Source organism: Phytophthora cinnamomi, assembly GCF_018691715.1.
Source record: "Phytophthora cinnamomi strain GKB4 chromosome Unknown Contig37, whole genome shotgun sequence".
NCBI classification, from domain to species: Eukaryota; Oomycota; class Peronosporomycetes; order Peronosporales; family Peronosporaceae; genus Phytophthora; species Phytophthora cinnamomi.
Window position 1 is genome coordinate 394,729 of NW_027150970.1, and position 18,469 is coordinate 413,197.

Consider the following 18,469-nt stretch of genomic DNA (forward strand, 5'->3'; position numbering starts at 1 on the left):
GCGTTGCAATGCAGTCAATAGTCAAGGCGGTGTGAGTGGGTAGGAAATGTAGGGATTCAGCAGCTTGTGGTGTTATTACCACCGGTATCATACGCACATCGCCTTGAGAAGAGCTCCGGAGAGCTCTGCGCGCCACGAGAGCTGCTTGCAACGTGGCGAAGTTAGTGTTGCACTTGACTTTATAGCCCCTTGGTGAGCTGGAATCAGTGCGAGAGGCCTATACTGGTCAGCGCGATCTCTTCGTGCGCCGGCCACTTGGTGCCGAGGAAGGCGGTTCCGTGTTGGGGGCGCATCGTGCGATGGTGAGAATCGATGGAGCGCGCGTTCAGCTGCAAAGGAACGGATCTGAGCAGTTAAGAGAGCCCACGCACGGCTGGCCTTGTCGCCTGCAGCACTGAGCCTCTTTCTTAGTCTGATAGAGGTCACCGAGCAGCTCGTGGTAGGCGAGACCATCAAGCTCACCCAGGGCGCAGACTGCAGCTCGATCGATATTCTGTCAGTGCAGCAAAGTTCGCCGCTCCTGCCGTGAGCAGATCCGTCAAGCCCGTCCCCGTCAGGGCTTCTCTCAGGATTTGAGTTCACGGCATCGTAAAGCTTTCGCGCGGGTGCTTACACGTTGCAGTCGGCCGCCTCCACGATCGCAGCGACGCACCACGAAGTCGACTGCGAACATCAAACTCGCAAACACAAACTCGAACCGGAACGTACAAACTGCAGCGATGCCATTTACACGCTTCTAAATACCGTATCTTACTGTCGTCATCCTCTCTGCCTCGCTCTCCTCCTGCTCCTCGCTGCTGGGCCTGGTCGAAGCAACGCCGCTGCACTGCATTGCAGCGGGCGTCTACTGCACGTTGACAGCCGACATGACCTGCGTGATGTCGGCCCACGGCTGCGTGAAGAGCTCCACGTCGAACTTCTTCTCGGTGGCGCAGGTGCCGCTGTTGCAGCGGCCGGGCGAGGTCGCCTCGCAGCCGCGCACGTGGTAGCGGAAGTGGATGCCGTTGACGATCTGCTGCTCGATGGCCGTCACCTCCGTGAAGCACAGGCGCGACTTGAGCGACTGGCTCTGCTTCTGCTTCTGCAGCGCCTCCGTCAGCAGCCGCTCGGTCGCCGTGTTCCGCGTCGCGGGCATCCACTGGCCCACGAGGTGGTAGGTGGCGGCCTCGCTCCAGCCCAGCAGGGCCAGCAGCACGGTCAGCAGCACGAGCAGCAGGTTCATTGGGCGCATTGTGACGATGTGGCTTGGTGGGGGCTTCGGCTTGGGCACTGCGGCGCTTGTTCTCGAATGAGACGGTGGAGCAAGTGACCGCGTACCGCTTCGCGCATTTCTCGATCTTGTATCACGTCGCAGGAACCTGTTATAATCAATGAAATCATAAATATAATCTGATGTTGTTTAGAAGATAATATCTGTTTTCAACTTCAATCAGACGTTTCATTTATTAACTTATTTAAGATCGTAAGGCTGATAATGCCGAATTAGGAAGGGTTCTTGGCTTTACAGCATCAGTGTAAAGAGACCGAGATCTGACTACTGTCGCGACTGCGGCGCCGCTTGCTTGCCTCTTGCGCGGAGGGCCGTACAATTTCTCGTGTATGGGCGCGCGATCCCCTCGCTAGACGCTCTCGACCACGAGGAGGGCACAGAAGCAGCGCCAAAATGTTTGGCGTCAATATGGCACTCATCCGATGCAAGCTCTTACCACGTATGGGTCAGCAACTCGGCGTCGAGATCATTTTCTCACATTGCGCAGAGGTCGGAACATCCGCGCGGTCATGTACATGTACCGCCGCCCGAGGTACAGACTCTCGCATTAGGTCTGTTAGCCGCCATGAAGAACTTCGTATAGGACGAAGACTTCAGCGTAGAGATCATCTGGTAGCGTGTTTCTGTGGTTACAGACTTTTCACTAGCTGCTCGATCCGAATACTGTGCTAGGTCGAAACTGCAGCTCCTTCAGCTCGTGTGCGGCGTCACGGAAGTGACCTGCAGCGTGTTAGTCCACGGCTGCGAGAAGATGACGATGTCGTAGTTGGCTTTGGCGCACTGGCGGTCGACGCACGAGCCGAGGCCGGTCGCGTCGTTCACGGCGCACCCGGCCACCTGGTACTTGTAGTTGGTGCCGGCCACAGTCTGCGTCCACAGTCCCTCCGCGGCGATGAGGCAGATGGCCGTGGTCACGCTCGGCACGTAGTAGCTCGCGTTGCCGGCGACCTGGACCAGCAAGTTCACGTCGGCATCGGTCACGGTCGCCTCCTTCCACGTACCGACCATCGTTTGGGCTGGCACGGTAGCTAGGAGGGCAGAGCTGGCGGCAATAAGAGCTGCGGAGACGCGGAGGGACGCCATGATAGTCGAATACCTATCGGTAGCTTGGTCTGGTGGTGGATGATAAGCCGCTTTGAGCGTTCGAGTGGAAGTTGAAAAATGAGCTGTCGAAATCTGCCCGTGGCTATCGGCACTCTGGTTGCTTGCAATACAGGTGCTTAGGTACGTCATAGCTCATTTCGCACTGAATGGTGGGGATATTCGGGTTTGTTGGCCAGCAGGTCGGCATGTGGCGAGGTGTTACTGGACTCGGATAGGCGGAGCCGCCGTGTGTGCTGTTTTGGTAGATAACCCAGCTTGAATTCCTGAAGCCATGTGCGGCGTTGAAGTTGTCGCGGCCAGCTCAACGAAGCTGAACTTGATCTATTGTGCTTCTCGCTGGACGCAGTTGCTGGCTGTGCCTGAGGAAACGGTGAGACTTTTATGACGTTCGTCTACGGATCCATTTGCATTGCAGATAGCCTCTTGCAGACTCTGCAAGAGGCTTGCATGATTCTCCCTATATGGAAGTGTAGATAGCTAAATAATGCAGTGAAAGTCGCCTTTTCGTCGAGCAGCAAGTAACTTGTTTGCTTTGTGAATGACGGCATCAGAGGCCTACGCCTTTATCGGCCTTGCAGTGGGGAGAGGATAGAGGAGGCCAAAGTAAATAGATTTCAAAGTCGTGGTAGCTACCGCAACCGTAAATCCAAAGTAAGACTTCGTCATGCACCAGGAAGCATTTTTTTATTCACCTCATGGTTGGCTCACATCAAAATGTAGGGCTCTTGTCGGCCTAACAACTACACACGCACACGATCTAGAAGCTGTAGCGCGACTTGGTGTGCTCCAGAACTCGGCGCAGCATCCAGCCATCGGAGGGTGTGACAGTTGCCGAGGTTCCAGCGTCCATAAGGCACGCTGGGAAATCGTTCGCAGGTTTGTCTGATGACTCGTAGAAGTCCGGAAGTCCGAAGCCGTGCCCGATCTCGTGGGCAATAATGGTGAGCTGCTCATCGTCGAGACTCGCCAACATATTCTCCATGTTCACCTCCTGACCTGAGTCATCTCCTAAACCGCCCTCCAATCCTGCGCGAGGCCACAGGTAGATGTCCCACGGCTGAGCCTGGCACGAACTGGTGTCCGACCAAGCAGCAGCACCGTTGTCGTAGAAACGGTAGCAGCCCTGAGAGCAGCGCGGGTAGCCATCTCCGTCGAGTTCACCCTCGTAGATCTTGCCGAGCGAGTTGTCGTTCCAGTCGAGCGCGGACGAGTCCTTGACGGCGAATCCCGTGATCTTCACCTTGATATCGTTGTACGGCCAGCAGTCGTAGCCGATGAGCCATTGGTTCCACGCCTTGTACTGTCGGTTCAACATGGCCTCGAACTTGGACGCCACGCTTTTGGTAAGCTTGGTTTTACTGTCCCAACGAATGCAGTAGTTAATCGTCCCCTTGTTCTTCACAAGGTGGTCGATGATCCAGTTCTTGTTGGCTGGCACGTTCCTATAGGTCTTGGGTCCGAGTCGGTTGTCCCAAACCCAGTCGATGTATTTGGCGGAAATGTACGCATTGGGGTTGCCCACGACACACTCGCTGCTACCCGACGTCACAGTTCCGAACGTGTTCGCCTCGCTAGTGGCGTTCGTGGTGGGAGCTGCTGATACGACCGAGGATGAAGCGAGACCGACCACAGCGATAGTGGTGAGGAGACGGCGGGTGGAGAACGACGAGTTCTGGTTCGACTGCATCGTGTTGGGAAGAAGGAACCAAATTTGAAAGTGGTAACCTGCGCGGACCAACCTGGATGGGCGAAGAGCAACCACGAGGGCTCATTGGCTTGCTGTCTCTCGATCAGCGCTCAAATTGTAGCGGGACAAACGAGAGTCGTCAAAAGCAGCCGGGTGGCGAGCAGGTTGCACATCTGTGCGATAAACGAGTCTTGCATCAAGGAGTTGCAACCTGAGGCAGGTCTTCACCTAGGCTTGTGGTCCATACGTTGTGGACATATGTATCCTAACACCGACGCGACGATCAAGTTTCTCGCTGGGATGCAAGCCAGCAAATTTGATCACCTATTGATGATACACAGCTCACATTAATTAAATGGGTGTGAGGGCTGTCTACTATTCAAAACAGTTCGGGGCCTGCATCGACGTATTTAGTGTGTCGCTTTTACGCGGTTACGAACGAGACTCTTTTAAATTTAGACGGTGTTGCCTTTTCACCATCATTTTTGCCCGACATGTAACTTGGGGATGGTCATTTCATGTGTACAAATCCAGTTCTCGCTTGCGCGTGTGCAACTCAACAATAGTGAAAGTCATTATGTTACAACCGCGAATCGTGGCTTACAGCCCCCTTTCCTGGGAAGTCCCTGCGCTACCGACGCACGAACGTCCAGTTGGGAGGGAATTTCAGCTAATCAAGTATTAAACGAGTTGTATCTCGTTCAAACAGCTCTCGAGGTGAAGAAAGGAGCAGTTGGCGCGCTCCTGTCTGGATGTGCGAGCCGCACCCCTCCGTACTTAGGTGTGCATACTCGTGACGTTTCGTGCATTTTCGTGCAATTTGGTGCAATGCACGAAACAATTGAGAGTGTGCGAGTAGTCGAGTGAGTAGTTGGAAGGAAATCCGAAAGTGAGCTCGATTTAGGTTAGTGTCTTTGCTAGCTAGCTGTCCCTACTGTATGCAATGTTCCCTAGTAGGTGAGGCTTGTAGATGTGGTCCAAACGATCTCGGCACGAAGTTGCCAGTCGTAAGACTGATCCGCCTAGTCACGGCTGCGGCTCAAAACGGTTGACTCAACACATGTAAATCATAAGCATCCAAATTGAAGTTGTCGTCCAATCATATTCCAGTATCAGAGATATTCCAGCCAATCAGGTTGCGAGATCTTCCCATCTTCAACCACAGACCCCGGTGGCACGTGTCAGCACGCGCAGGCCGTCTGCCTCGCGGTAGGGATCCAGTCGATTAGACAGCGAAGTGCAACCTCAACACCCCCACTCAATTCGATGTCTCGAGCTTGGGTCCAACGTTGCTACACATCACCAAGTAGAAGAGCGACTTCGACGATAGACCCTTCGTCATGAAGTCAGCGAGCTGGTTCTTTGTCTCCACATACTCCTGCTCGACTTCGTTGCTCACCACCTTCTCGCGAATGAAGTGGTAGCGTATGTCGATGTGCTTCGTGCGAGCTTGGTATCCAACATTATTCGCCAGTGCCATCGCCCCTTGGTTGTCTTCGTAGATCACCGTAGCTCCCACCTGTTCAGTGCCAATGCCCTTCAATAGACGGCGCATCCAGACGCACTCCTTCACGCATTCACTCAGCGCCATATATTCGGCCTCTGTAGAACTTAACGCGACAGTCTTCTGATACGTCGAACGTCACACCACAGGAGCACCGCACATCATTAACATCGTCCCGCTTACGGAACGACGGTCGTCGCGGCTGCCGGCCCAGTCCGCATCCGAGTAGGCGACGAGCTCGGTTCCACGTAACCCATCGTACGTGATGCCCACGTCCTTGGTCTTCAGTAGGTAGCGCACTACCTTGATTCCGGCGTCCCAGTGCTTCTGGCCAGGGTTCTCCAGGAAACGACTCAACTTGGCAACCGCGACCGAAATGTCAGTGTGACGGAGCTCGCTCAGATCTTTCTGGCGAACCCGTCAATAGTATGCCGCCAACGCGCTCTATGTCCCATGCACGACCCTTAGTGGATGGGAGAGGGCAGCAAGGAACCACCGCTTCAACAAGAACTGGCTCGGAAACCATGGACACACTCTCGGCCGAAGCCCCAGGTCTCAGCTGGGAGGCTCAGCTACTTCGCTGAGACTGCTGTGGCTCTGAAGCCATGATGACTGAAGTTGACTATGGATTAACTTGATTCCTGCAAAGTTTGGATTGCGTTCACCCCGCTGAACTCAGACGACCTGGATAGACACCTGTTGATGACCGGATGCGTGGCAAACTGAGCCGACCTGGTCTCAGCTGAACTCGCTGCGGCTCGGCTGAGAGTCGGTCAGCTTTGGTGGTGAAGAAGTGAAGTCCCCGGGTCTCAGCTTGGATTACTGAGACTAGCTGGTCTCAGCTGAAACCAGTTGGTTTCAGATCTCACTACTCTGAGCTTGGGTGGTCTCAGCCGGAACAGTTGGAATCTGTATGTCTCGGATCAGATGTTTCAGCGGGATGTGCTTGGGCTGAGCGGACGCTCCGGAGTCTCAGTTTGGCGACCCAGGTCTCAAGATGATGCGGACACTGGTGGACGCTTATGTCGAGGGTCTCAGTCGGAATCTCGCCTGAGACTATGGGGTCTCAGAGTGGCCGATGGGTACACGGCGAATGCGCGCCGCTGGAGGGTCGTGTAACGGGGTTACACGTACAAGTGGCTGCAAGCCACTTGTGAATTTAACAGATAGGTTATCTGTTAAACGTTTTGGATACTTCCTCACATTGGTGTAAGACACACCGATGGATACATTGAAGTGGACCACCACAGTGAGTGGTCCACACATACCCAAAGATCCTATTGGTAGAAAGCAGCATCTTTCTACCAATCAGAGTCATGCATATTAGCGGGGCTCTGACAGCCAGCCGCCGTCAACCCTTTCATAGATGATAAACAGTTTTAGCAGTTTGAGGAGGAAGATCAATTTACAAGCAATACAGTTCTCATTTTACCTCATCTAAGTCACTTGGAGTCTTATCGGAATTACATTATACTTGTGTATTCAAATATAATTAACTCACGTAATTACTAAGTACTTACGCTTCCTCATACACGTTGCGCAACGTGTAAGCTAAAGTATTGAGTCAAGTTAGACCCACTACACCTGGTAGTACTTTGTAGCACTTTGTAGTCCGTCCAACGACCGACTGCTTGACGTTCGTACGCGGTGTACGAACGCGGAGCCGAGAACCACATGAGCACGGAGGTGCCCATGGAGAGCTCCAACACGCCTGCAACGCATGTTGCACGCGCAGACTGCCCTCACCTGTCAGATCCAGAGTGGGAGGCCCTCCAACGACTGTCAACAGTCATTGGGGAGGCGGCGATAGCTACGATGCTGCGTACGCTATCGCCGACGGAGCAACATGGTGTTGCTCTGGGGTTCATCATGAAGGAGCAGCGCGATGCTGCTTCCTCAGCGACGGCGTCGTCGGAGACGACACCGCGTGCTCAATCATTAAAGTTGAGCGTAAGCAATTACGTGGGAAGAGAGGGCGAGCCTCTCCTCCGATGGCTTGTCGAGCCCGACACAGCCATAGCGGCTCGACGCATCGTCGACCCGCTGTCAAAGGTTGCGTTCGCCATGTCATGTCTTGGCGGACGAGCGAGGAGTTGGGCGTATGGACGCCGACTCTCCGATCTACGTGCTTTAGCACGTACGAAGTATTCAAAGAGGAGCTCAGACAAGCGTTTGAGCCCCCGCAAAATGAGTTCCAGTCGAGGGCGGAATTCCTCGACCTGCAGCAGGGTAAGCATGACGTCCATGCTTACGCGCAGCGTGCACGGTACTTGATCTCGAACATCGTGACCAATCCGATAGACGAGGCGACTAAGGTCGTCACGTTCATGAAGGGGCTTAGAGATGGGCCTGTGAAGACCTATCTCTTCCGAGAGTACCCGAGTACTCTCGAAGCTGCGATTACTCTTGCCATGCAAGAAGAGTTTAGCCTGCGGCAGGCTAAACTACATGTGAACGTACCGAGGCCGCAACCGCGCCCGGTAGCGAGGCCGGGAGGTCCGGAACCAATGGACCTCTCGAACGCAACAACTGCTGGTTACCAGCAGCAGGGAGGCAACGTGCGATGCTTCCGTTGCGGAAGGATCGGTCACTTTGCACGGGAGTGTACAGCTCCCGTGCACTACAATGGTGGCCGTCGTGGCGATGCCCGGCATCGCCGCGGACCAACAAAAAACGCGAACATCCAGTAAGCGCGGGGCGCCCTACTGGTAATGCAGTCGCGCGTGCCGACATCGGGCACGCGACACTGAGGACTGCAGTCCCCAGTGAGACCAGCTCTCACTGCAAGAAACAAGATGACAGGCCAAACCTAGTCATCTTGAAGGTTTACTCGAAGAGAGCGAGTGACTCTCTTCGAGCTTTGGTAGATTCAGGCGCGTCGAACAACTTTGTTCGACTACGAAGCCTGTCGAGACTTGACTTCGAGGAGGTAAATGTACCTCGAAGTCTTCTGGAGGTACGACTGGCAACAGGTGCCATCGTAAAGACTGAGAAGCGCGTCGTGAACGTGCGCTTCTCGTACAAACAACGTGTGTTTGTCGAACACTTTATCGTCCTGGACTTGGACGATAAGTTCGACGTAGTAATGGGCATGCCGTGGCTTGCACGGCATGATCCGGTGATAGACTGGAAGAAGCGCACGCTCAGGGGTGCGCGAGGATGCGCACAAGTGAGACCAACGTTGACAATACTGCCGACGTCAGAAGAAAAAGAAGTGCTGTTTCCGGGAACCAACACTCCCGTTCAAGTACGCATGGGACAGTCCCTGACCCGAAGAGGTCAGGTCGATGACGACGAGTCGGCTCCGGGAGCCGACGCGCCCTCGGTCATGAGGGGCTCCGCCAATAGATGGCGTCGAGGTGACAAAGGCATGTCGACTCCGGGAATTGACGCTGTAAACAGTACGGACGGTTGCAAACGTCCCGTTCTGACGCAATGTGCATGCTGTCGTGCAGCCGGGCTGCACGACGAAGCGCCATGCGATCAAGCCGGGCTTGATATCGCGAGCCCGCAGATAGGGTCTGTCGACGAAGGAACACATTACCGTGCAGCCGAGCTGCACGAAGGAACATGCGGTCAAGCCGGGCTTGATACCGCGTGCCCGCGGACAGAGTCCGCCGGCGAACAACTGTCCACGGCCGGGCCTGGACCAGAAGAACAACAAGAAGACGGCGCATGCGGAGAACGCTGCGCAAGTCTCGGTCCGGGACCGCTACAAGAACTGTCTGCCGGGCAGACAGAGGCGGTGACGCAGGGCGTCGGGGCGCTAAGCGTCTTGACGCGCACCGATACTGGATTCCAGTATCGTGAAATGGAACTCACTAATCCTCCGACGACGGCGTCGGAGTTGACTTCGCTTCCAGCCATGAGCTGGAAGCGCTTCACGCGCGACTTGCACGATGGACGCATCGAGCAGGTCTGCGTTCGTTCGGACAGCGAAAGAACGGAGAGCGAGAGCAAAGAGCTGAGGCAGCTCTTCATGGGAAGCACCACTGAGAATGAAGACACTCTCAGTGCGAAGACAAAGCGAGAGCGCTTCGAGGAACAAGGTTGGGACTCGCTGAAGTCGAGTCCCTATTACGAATTGTTGAGGGAGTACAAAGACGTACTCCCGGAAGACATTCCTGCGGAGCTTCCGCAGGATAAGGGCATACAGCACGAGATTGATCTCGTGCCGGGCACGATATATTGCGTTACGCGGCAGTGGCCACTGCCGCGAGAGCAAGTAAAAGCAATCAACGACTTCTTTGAAAGTTGTCGCAAAGCAGGACAAGTGCGGGAATCGAAGTCCCCGCACAGTGCTCCGACGTTTTGTGTCAAAAAAAAAAAAAACACAGGGCGGATGGCGCATCGTTCATGCATACAATAAGCTGAGCGATGCGACGGTACCGGCGCAGACGCCGATACCACGAAAAGATGTCATCATCGATTCGATGGCCGGGAGCACCGTTTACAGTGCTCTCGACTTGCGAGATGGATTCTATCAGATCCTAATGCATGAGAGCGATATCCCTCTCACGGCAGTGAGCACGCCAAGCGGCATGCTCTGGGAATGGCTAGTGATGCCACAGGGGCTTAAGAATGCCCCTGCGACTTTCAACAGGTGCGTAACGCACTTGTTGCGCTCGGTGCGCGACTTCGCGCCGAGCTACTTCGATGATGTGTTCATCCACAGCCGAGCTGTGGATGGAAAGACCGACATTGAGATTCACCGGGTGCATCTCCGGAAGCTACTTGAGCTTATGCGAAAGCATAAGCTTCTACGCGAACCTGAAGAAGTGTATCTTCGGGGCGAGCGAGATACCCATCCTCGGGTGTTTCATAGGGATGTTTCTGTTTGATAATGACTTAGAGGATGATTGGTATGTCTGCGGTGCTATCGACTCCTCATTTATTGGGCACGCATTTATAGTTGAAGTGGACGGTAATCTGAATTATGCGCGGGTTGACGGGAACCGTTTAGAGCTTGGTACTTAGGAAGCCTAGGCGTGGCGCATGACGTTTGCGCATCGCGTATTGCAGGTCGAGGGGAGGGTGGGGACAGCTGCGAACTTTATTAGAGTACCGGTTATGTAAGTATGCAAACCCAAGCGCCGTAAGTGTGGAGGGGTCAAGAACAAGTCTAAAAAATACTGATTTCGTGACGCGAATTGATGCAGAAGCGGGCAATTGTAATTTGAAAATGGTTGAAGTCTGGCATTTATGTTTCAATCTCATCTAACGCAGCGATGGCTCCCAAGATCCACGTGGCATGTTTATCACTCGGGCAATGGAATCGGCTATCGCCTCCAGATTTAAATGACCCACCCAGTCCTTCCTGTCAATTCCAAGCACACAAATTTTGCCGTCCGTCATCGCAAGAACCGCTTTAGCCGAATTGTGCCTTGTGTAAAAATTGTCGCTGACTATCAGACGCCTGTCCGAGGTGACAGGGCACAGCTTCGCTTGGTGTGCGGTCATTGTCATCGAAACGGGGACACAGATTCAGGCTTGACGTGGAAGTTGGCTTGCTTGAGGGTTACTCGAAGGTGCAGTCGCAGGCTTGGGAATAACCGAGTATACCGTTGGACTGCTGTTATCGGCATCGTATTGCCCAAGCCATTATCTCAGAGCGAATGGACATAAAATGGACATAACGAGACTACCAACCCATCACCGCGTAAAACCGACTGCCGAACTTGTCAGGTTTCAATGGCATGAACGATTTGGCCAATGTGCGAACTGTGGTACGGAGACAAGTACCCAACTCATCGCAACCTGGGGTCGCCCTTTCATGCAGCACATACGTAGCCACGATCACGGTTGGCGCCAAAGAATACGTTTCGTGGAGGAGGTCGAACGAACCGTCAGCACGTTTGTGGCGTTCACATTCCGGGGAGAGCTCGGGTGGTTGCCCGGACAGGCGATCGTGGAGACCTAGTTCGTGATCAGGAACAGTTCCGCGGAGGTAAGCGACATCTCGACGGGGACGGACAAGGTCTCGAACGCCTATTAAAACACCGGAGGAAGATGCTGGCGAAGAGCGTGTCGACCGGTGCATTGGTCTCTGTCCGGACGACAACAGGTCAAAGCATCCAACGTTCTTAGACATCGCCGCCTTAGCCATGTCGGAGCCCGAGCTGCACGTCAGGGCGCCGGACCCAGCATGCGCGGTTTCGAGGTCGAAGAAGTCTAGGAATGATGAATCGCGGCCTGATGGCGAACGTGCAGTGACTCGAACGCTACGGAAACGCAAGACCCGGTCTCAAACTTGGAAGAGTGACGATGATGGTTCACCGTTCGATGAATCCATATACCGTTTTGCGAGACTTGCCAGCGGAAGCGGAAGCGACGATGAAATTGTCATCTCCGGTGTACGACCCGCGGCCCCCAGCCTACTATCACAGGGACGCTAACACGTGGATGTTGCTCGTCCCGTCGATGCAGGGGATTTTATCCCTACGACTGATCAGGAGGTGTCAGACCTCGATACCGAACGGGAGAACGCATTACCAACTGGCAAGCGGTTGGCGGGTATCTCCGTTTGTCTCTAAGACAACATGTTGTATGTTATCACGTTGTATGCATGTTGTATCTTAACATGCTGTACGCATCTTACCTGTTCGAAATCTTTTTCGTCGAGTTGCAGCATCTGCGCATGTAGCTGCGTCAAAACTTCGGCATGCGTGTCTTGTTTGGGTCCTCGTTTTCTCTGAGCTTCACGGTACACGATGAACGCGTTGACTAGCGCGACATCGACCAGCCCCAGGAAATCGGACTTGTAATACTTCTTGCACTTCGTCTGAGGCAAGTATCGTTAAAGTCTCAGCTGATCAAGAACGTCTACCCCGCCCATCTAGCGTTGATAGTCGCGCATCATGGATGGACAGGGGATTTCGACGCGAACGCTACCGGGTGTCCATCGCACTACACAAGCATAGCTACAGCAAGTTAGAAAGAACGCTCTGTACAAATAAATGCACATTATTTACAGCACCTTTCCATTGTCCGACTTCCTCATGTGCCTAGAAGTAGTACTGGCCGTCTATCCCATCAAACCAAACTCGTCATGAGGGGGGGGGCAGTTCTGGCAACAGCCATTCGGGTCGTTTCATGAGCGATACTTTTCGGGCGATTCCTGTTCGCCACCACAATGGCGTCGCAAAATCCCTTCCGATCGTCTTGAATAGTCCTCACACAGTACACTTGGCGCTACCAAAGCTGGTAGGCCAGCTACACCGACGTATAAAATCGATCCGTTACAATCAGATGGAAGACACAATCGGTGTGTGTGTGTGTGTGGGGGGGGGGGGGGGGGGGGGGGGGCGGTAGCACGGCTTCAAGACTTCTCATCACGGCAGCCGGACCAGTATTGTGATCAAGCGACTGTAAAGCCAGGGGGGCATTTCCTATTTGATGAGTATGCTGCGATCATCCGCAGTACAGCTCTAACCTGTTCACATGCAACATCAACACAAGTTGTCACAGTCAACTTGTTAGTATACAACATGTTGTCTTTGGCGAAATAAAAAGGTGTGGGCTCCTTGAGCCACAGCATTTCTTGCACATGCAATAGGTCACCTACCATAGGCAGTATGATGACTCGGCGCAGCATGCCATGAATAACTTGGAGCCCCATTTGTGAGGTTTGTTGGTGACGTACTGACGGGTCGGGTTATGGCGATTGGGAAGTGGGAAATGGTATCATGGCCTCGTCGAACGAGATCACAAGGGGTGTAGTATAACCAACGAGAAGCTTGTTTGTACAGCATCCACAACCGATCGGACTTTCCATCCTCTGTCCGTTCCCGCTCGAGCGTCTGCATTGTTCGTGAAATGCAGGTTGGAGATGAGGTAAGTGAAACGATTCCGTTTCAAGAATCGTCCAAACGTTCCGGCGGCGACAGCGCCAACAGGGTTTGTGGTCCAGTGGTCGTAAAACTGACGACGCTGAAGATTGATCATCCTTGCTATGATCAATCCTAGCAGAACAACAATTTCGTGTGGCTTGATGTCTTCGTGTTTTGCTTCGCGCTCCATAAATTCCTCTCTTGACGTTTTGGCCGGTACTTGTTGCTTTCTGTACATCCGCTCCACACGTTCCACAACACGCTGCCGATGGTATGCACCTGACCCCTCCGCGATCGTTCGCCACAGCTCACGAGGCATAAAAAAATAAGAAAAAGCCCAGGGGAGAGTCAGCGATCTTCATTACCTCGTCCGATGGCCCGTACGGACCATTGTACAAACCCGGGTAGCTCTGGTCTGGTGGGAAATTCTTTGGATCTACAAGATAAGTGCACATTTAGCCATCTCCAGCAGTAATTCAATAATAATAGTAAATATGTGCCAGCCAGTTTTCCGCATTTTTGCAAACTCTTGCTCATCTGCTACAAACGTGAGCAATTCCGACTGGTCCAACTCTGGCCACGCAAACTCATCACCGTCATACTCGGCATCGCTGAGAGATGCTGCAGCAGTCTCGGGTGCTGCCTCCTCGATTTCATCTTCAAGCGTGAAGGCGTGAAGTGGGCTGGTGGGGTCGAGTCCGGGGTCGTCGAAGGTCTCCAGTTCGTCAAGAAACAGTAGTTCTTCTTCCAATTCGTCATAGTCTGAGTCCAAGCCGTCACAATCACTGCTAAACACGTACAATGTTATCATCATGTTGTAAATGTGAGCATCTTACATGTTGTATACTGCACCATGCAACAAGTTGTACGTACTTGTTTGGTAACGTCGACGCAGTGCCAGTGTCTGTACCAGCTGTCTGCGGTGTGGGGTCACTCGACGGGTTTGCAGTAGTAAGTACCGCAAGAGATACCGCTGTCCGAGCGGGGCTATTACACTCAAAACGAGTCGCAATCATTGAAATTCAGCACAATCCAGTAACATGTATGTGAATCACGTTGCACACATCTCTCAACTGGGTCAACTTGACTTTTGTCAGAGCTTGAGCTATTTACCAGTAACATTCAGCGTGTCAACTTACACTTCAGTAACATTTTGTATCAAAGTATGTTGTACATACCCTTCCATACCGCCCGCTGTCGTCCACCACAGCGTGGGGCGATGTCCGACGCTTCTTGACCAGCTTCTCCGTTCCGTCCGTTGCTGCCTTGCGTTTGGGTATCTTCAAGTTTGCTTTCGTTTTCTTCATCAATTCGATTCTCTTCCGAGCTGCCTCCAGAGCGTCCTTCCCTGAGCGGCACTAGCTTCATCTTGCCGCTTCTTCGCCGCTGCAGCCTTTTGTGCAGCAGCTGCTGCCTCTCTCACCTCTTTTACGAGGGTACGTGAGCTCTTCTTGCGAGGCTTCTTTGACACAGCTGTAACAGCAACAAAACCATACTATGAGTTCAAATACAATCATGAGAGCATGTTGTACATCAGCCACGTTGTAGGTACCTGCGGGTACTTCCGTTCTCGACTGTGGTTTTGCAGGTGCCAGCTTCTTCACAGTTGCAGGCTTCTTAGCATCACTAGGCTTCTTTGCTGGTACTGCCGCTACAGAAACTGCAAAAGCAAGACGTAACCAAAAATAATGTCAGTACAGCCAACATGTTGTAGACGAATCATGTTGTAGGCACCTTGTTCTTCTTCTCATTCGCCTGCGTCGTCCTTGTCCTTGTCGTCGTCGCCATCGTCCTGCTCGTCCTCGTCTCCCTCGTCCTGCTCGTCTTCGTCGTCCTCGTCGCCGATGTCGATCTCGTAGTCTGTAACGGGGTTACACGCACAACTGGCTACAAGCCACTTGTGATTTTTAACAGATAAGATATATGTTAAAAGTTTTAGATACTTCCTCGCCTTGGTGTAAGTCACACCAATGGATACATTGAAGTGGGCCACCACAATGAGTGGTCCACACCTACCCAAAGACCCTATTGGTAGAAACAGCATATTTCTACCAATTAGAGACGTGCATATTGGCGGGGCTCTGACAGCCAGCCGCTGTCAACCCCTTTCATAGATGATAAACAGTTTTAGCAGATTTAGGAGGAAGATCAATTTACAAACAATACAGTTCTCATTTTACCTTAAACTAGCTGCTTGGTGTTTTATTTGATTTATATTATACTTGTGGACTCAAGTATAATTAATTCAAATTATTAATAAACTCCTACGCTTCATCATACACGTAGCGCGACGTGTAAGCTAAAGTAGTGAGTCAAGTTAGACCCACTACATAGTCGCTATGATCGTCTTCTTCTTCATCGTCAGGTTCATCTACACCTTTCTGTCTCGGAGCGACCTTCTTCTTACCTGATCCGGCAATAGTCTTCGCAGCAACCGCTCTGCGCATTTTTTACACTATCCGCTTGTTGGCGGCCAGTTACGATGCATCTTTTCCCATTGTAGTAGGCCGATGAGCTTGGACGGGCTTCTCTCGTGGCCGGGCAGATGCGAAGTCAGCATCCGTGGGCCTGTCCTCATTCATGAACTCGCGGTGCTCCCTGATGAGGCGAGCACGATCAGCGCTGTGAACGTCCCCCAAACGCTCGATAAAAGCTTGCGCTTCCGAGCGGGTTTCGCGTCTGACTGGCATTTGTTCCGGTAGCTTCTTCCCGAGCGCGCATATTCTCAACTGAGGCTGGGTTTGACTGCCCGCCACACAATTTGCACACAGACACGGGACCTGATTTGATGATTTCCCGCTACCTTTTTTGAACAAGTTACCTTTTTTTTTATCAAACTGAAGCTCACCCCCCCCCCCACACTTTTAAATGTTGTATTTAACTACATTAGTGGCACACACCAATTTCGCACCGTTTCATAACATGTTGTATATACAACATGTTAAAGACATTGAAATGCACGCGGTTAGGCTCCAATCCTGCAGAGAAGGAGCAGTAAAAATATGGAAACGACACAGTTTTCAAAAACGGCACAATAAAAAATCAGTGTGATTGCTAATTGCGACCAGATTGATGGGTGCGAGTGTAACGGGGTTACACGTACAAGTGGCTGCAAGCCACTTGTGAATTTAACAGATAGGTTATCTGTTAAACGTTTTAGATACTTCCTCACATTGGTGTAAGACACACCGATGGATACATTGAAGTGGACCACCACAGTGAGTGGTCCACACATACCCAAAGATCCTATTGGTAGAAAGCAGCATCTTTCTACCAATCAGAGTCATGCATATTAGCGGGGCTCTGACAGCCAGCCGCTGTCAACCCTTTCATAGATGATAAACAGTTTTTTTTAGCAGATTTTAGAGGAAGATCAATTTACAAGCAATACAGTTCTCATTTTACCTTAAACTAGCTACTTGGAGTCTTGTCTAAGTTAACTTATATTTGTGTACTCAAATATAATTAACCTAAGTAATTACTAAGTACTTACGCTTCCTCATACACGTTGCGCAACGTGTAAGCTAAAGTAGTGAGTCAAGTTAGACCCACTACACCTGGTAGCACTTTGTAGTCCGTCCAACGACCGACTGCTTGACGTTCGTACGCGGTGTACGAACGCGGAGCCGAGAACCACATGAGCACGGAGGTGCCCATGGAGAGCTCCAACACGCCTGCAACGCATGTTGCACGCGCAGACTGCCCCCACCTGTCAGATCCAGAGTGGGAGGCCCTCCAACGACTGTCAACAGTCATTGGGGAGGCGGCGATAGCTACGATGCTGCGTACGCTATCGCCGACGGAGCAACATGGTGTTGCTCTGGGGTTCATCATGAAGGAGCAGCGCGATGCTGCTTCCTCAGCGACGGCGTCGTCGGGGACGACACCGCGTGCTCAATCATTAAAGTTGAGCGTAAGCAATTACGTGGGAAGAGAGGGCGAGCCTCTCCTCCGATGGCTTGTCGAGCCCGACACAGCCATAGCGGCTCGACGCATCGTCGACCCGCTGTCAAAGGTTGCGTTCGCCATGTCATGTCTTGGCGGACGAGCGAGGAGTTGGGCGTATGGACGCCGACTCTCCGATCTACGTGCTTTAGCACGTACGAAGTATTCAAAGAGGAGCTCAGACAAGCGTTTGAGCCCCCGCAAAATGAGTTCCAGTCGAGGGCGGAATTCCTCGACCTGCAGCAGGGTAAGCATGACGTCCATGCTTACGCGCAGCGTGCACGGTACTTGATCTCGAACATCGTGACCAATCCGATAGACGAGGCGACTAAGGTCGTCACGTTCATGAAGGGGCTTAGAGATGGGCCTGTGAAGACCTATCTCTTCCGAGAGTACCCGAGTACTCTCGAAGCTGCGATTACTCTTGCCATGCAAGAAGAGTTTAGCCTGCGGCAGGCTAAACTACATGTGAACGTACCGAGGCCGCAACCGCGCCCGGTAGCGAGGCCGGGAGGTCCGGAACCAATGGACCTCTCGAACGCAACAACTGCTGGTTACCAGCAGCAGGGAGGCAACGTGCGATGCTTCCGTTGCGGAAGGATCGGTCACTTTGCACGGGAGTGTACAGCTCCCATGCCCCCTGGAGGTGGCCGTCATGGCGATGCTAGGCATCGCCGCGGACCAACAAAAAACGCGAACATCCAGTAGGCGCGGGGCGCCCTACTGGTAATGCAGTCGCGCGTGCCGACATCGGGCACGCGACACTGAGGACTGCAGCCCCCAGTGAGACCAGCTCTCACTGCAAGAAACAAGATGACAGGCCGAACCTAGTCATCTTGAAGGTTTACTCGAAGAGAGCGAGTGACTCTCTTCGAGCTTTGGTAGATTCAAGCGCGTCGAACAACTTTGTTCGACTACGAAGCCTGTCGAGACTTGACTTCGAGGAGGTAAATGTACCTCGAAGTCTTCTGGAGGTACGACTGGCAACAGATGCCATCGTGAAGACTGAGAAGCGCGTCGTGAACGTGCGCTTCTCGTACAAACAACGAGTGTTTGTCGAACACTTTATCGTCCTGGACCTGGACGATAAGTTCGACGTGGTAATGGGCATGCCGTGGCTTGCACGGCAT

The 18,469-nt window shown here is 52.8% G+C and overlaps 3 protein-coding genes across 3 annotated transcripts; all 3 read right to left on the minus strand.

Moving 5' to 3' along the window:
* Nucleotides 1-844: 844 nt before the first annotated feature.
* IUM83_11811 (protease inhibitor EpiC4) lies at nucleotides 845-1,231 on the minus strand (the record flags this gene model as incomplete). Its single annotated transcript, XM_067936394.1, has 1 exon — nucleotides 845-1,231. One exon carries the CDS (start codon nucleotides 1,229-1,231, stop codon nucleotides 845-847), a length of 387 nt encoding a protein of 128 aa, XP_067792180.1.
* A 729-nt stretch (nucleotides 1,232-1,960) lies between these two features.
* Nucleotides 1,961-2,353, minus strand: IUM83_11812 (Extracellular cystatin-like protease inhibitor; the record flags this gene model as incomplete). The annotated part of the gene is made up of 1 exon (XM_067936395.1): nucleotides 1,961-2,353. The coding sequence occupies one exon, from the start codon at nucleotides 2,351-2,353 to the stop codon at nucleotides 1,961-1,963; it is 393 nt and encodes a 130-aa protein (XP_067792179.1).
* Nucleotides 2,354-3,131: 778 nt separating this feature from the next.
* On the minus strand, nucleotides 3,132-4,061 carry IUM83_11813 (Neutral zinc metallopeptidase, Zn-binding site; the record flags this gene model as incomplete). Its single annotated transcript, XM_067936396.1, has 1 exon — nucleotides 3,132-4,061. One exon carries the CDS (start codon nucleotides 4,059-4,061, stop codon nucleotides 3,132-3,134), a length of 930 nt encoding a protein of 309 aa, XP_067792178.1.
* Between the last annotated feature and the right edge of the window lie 14,408 nt (nucleotides 4,062-18,469).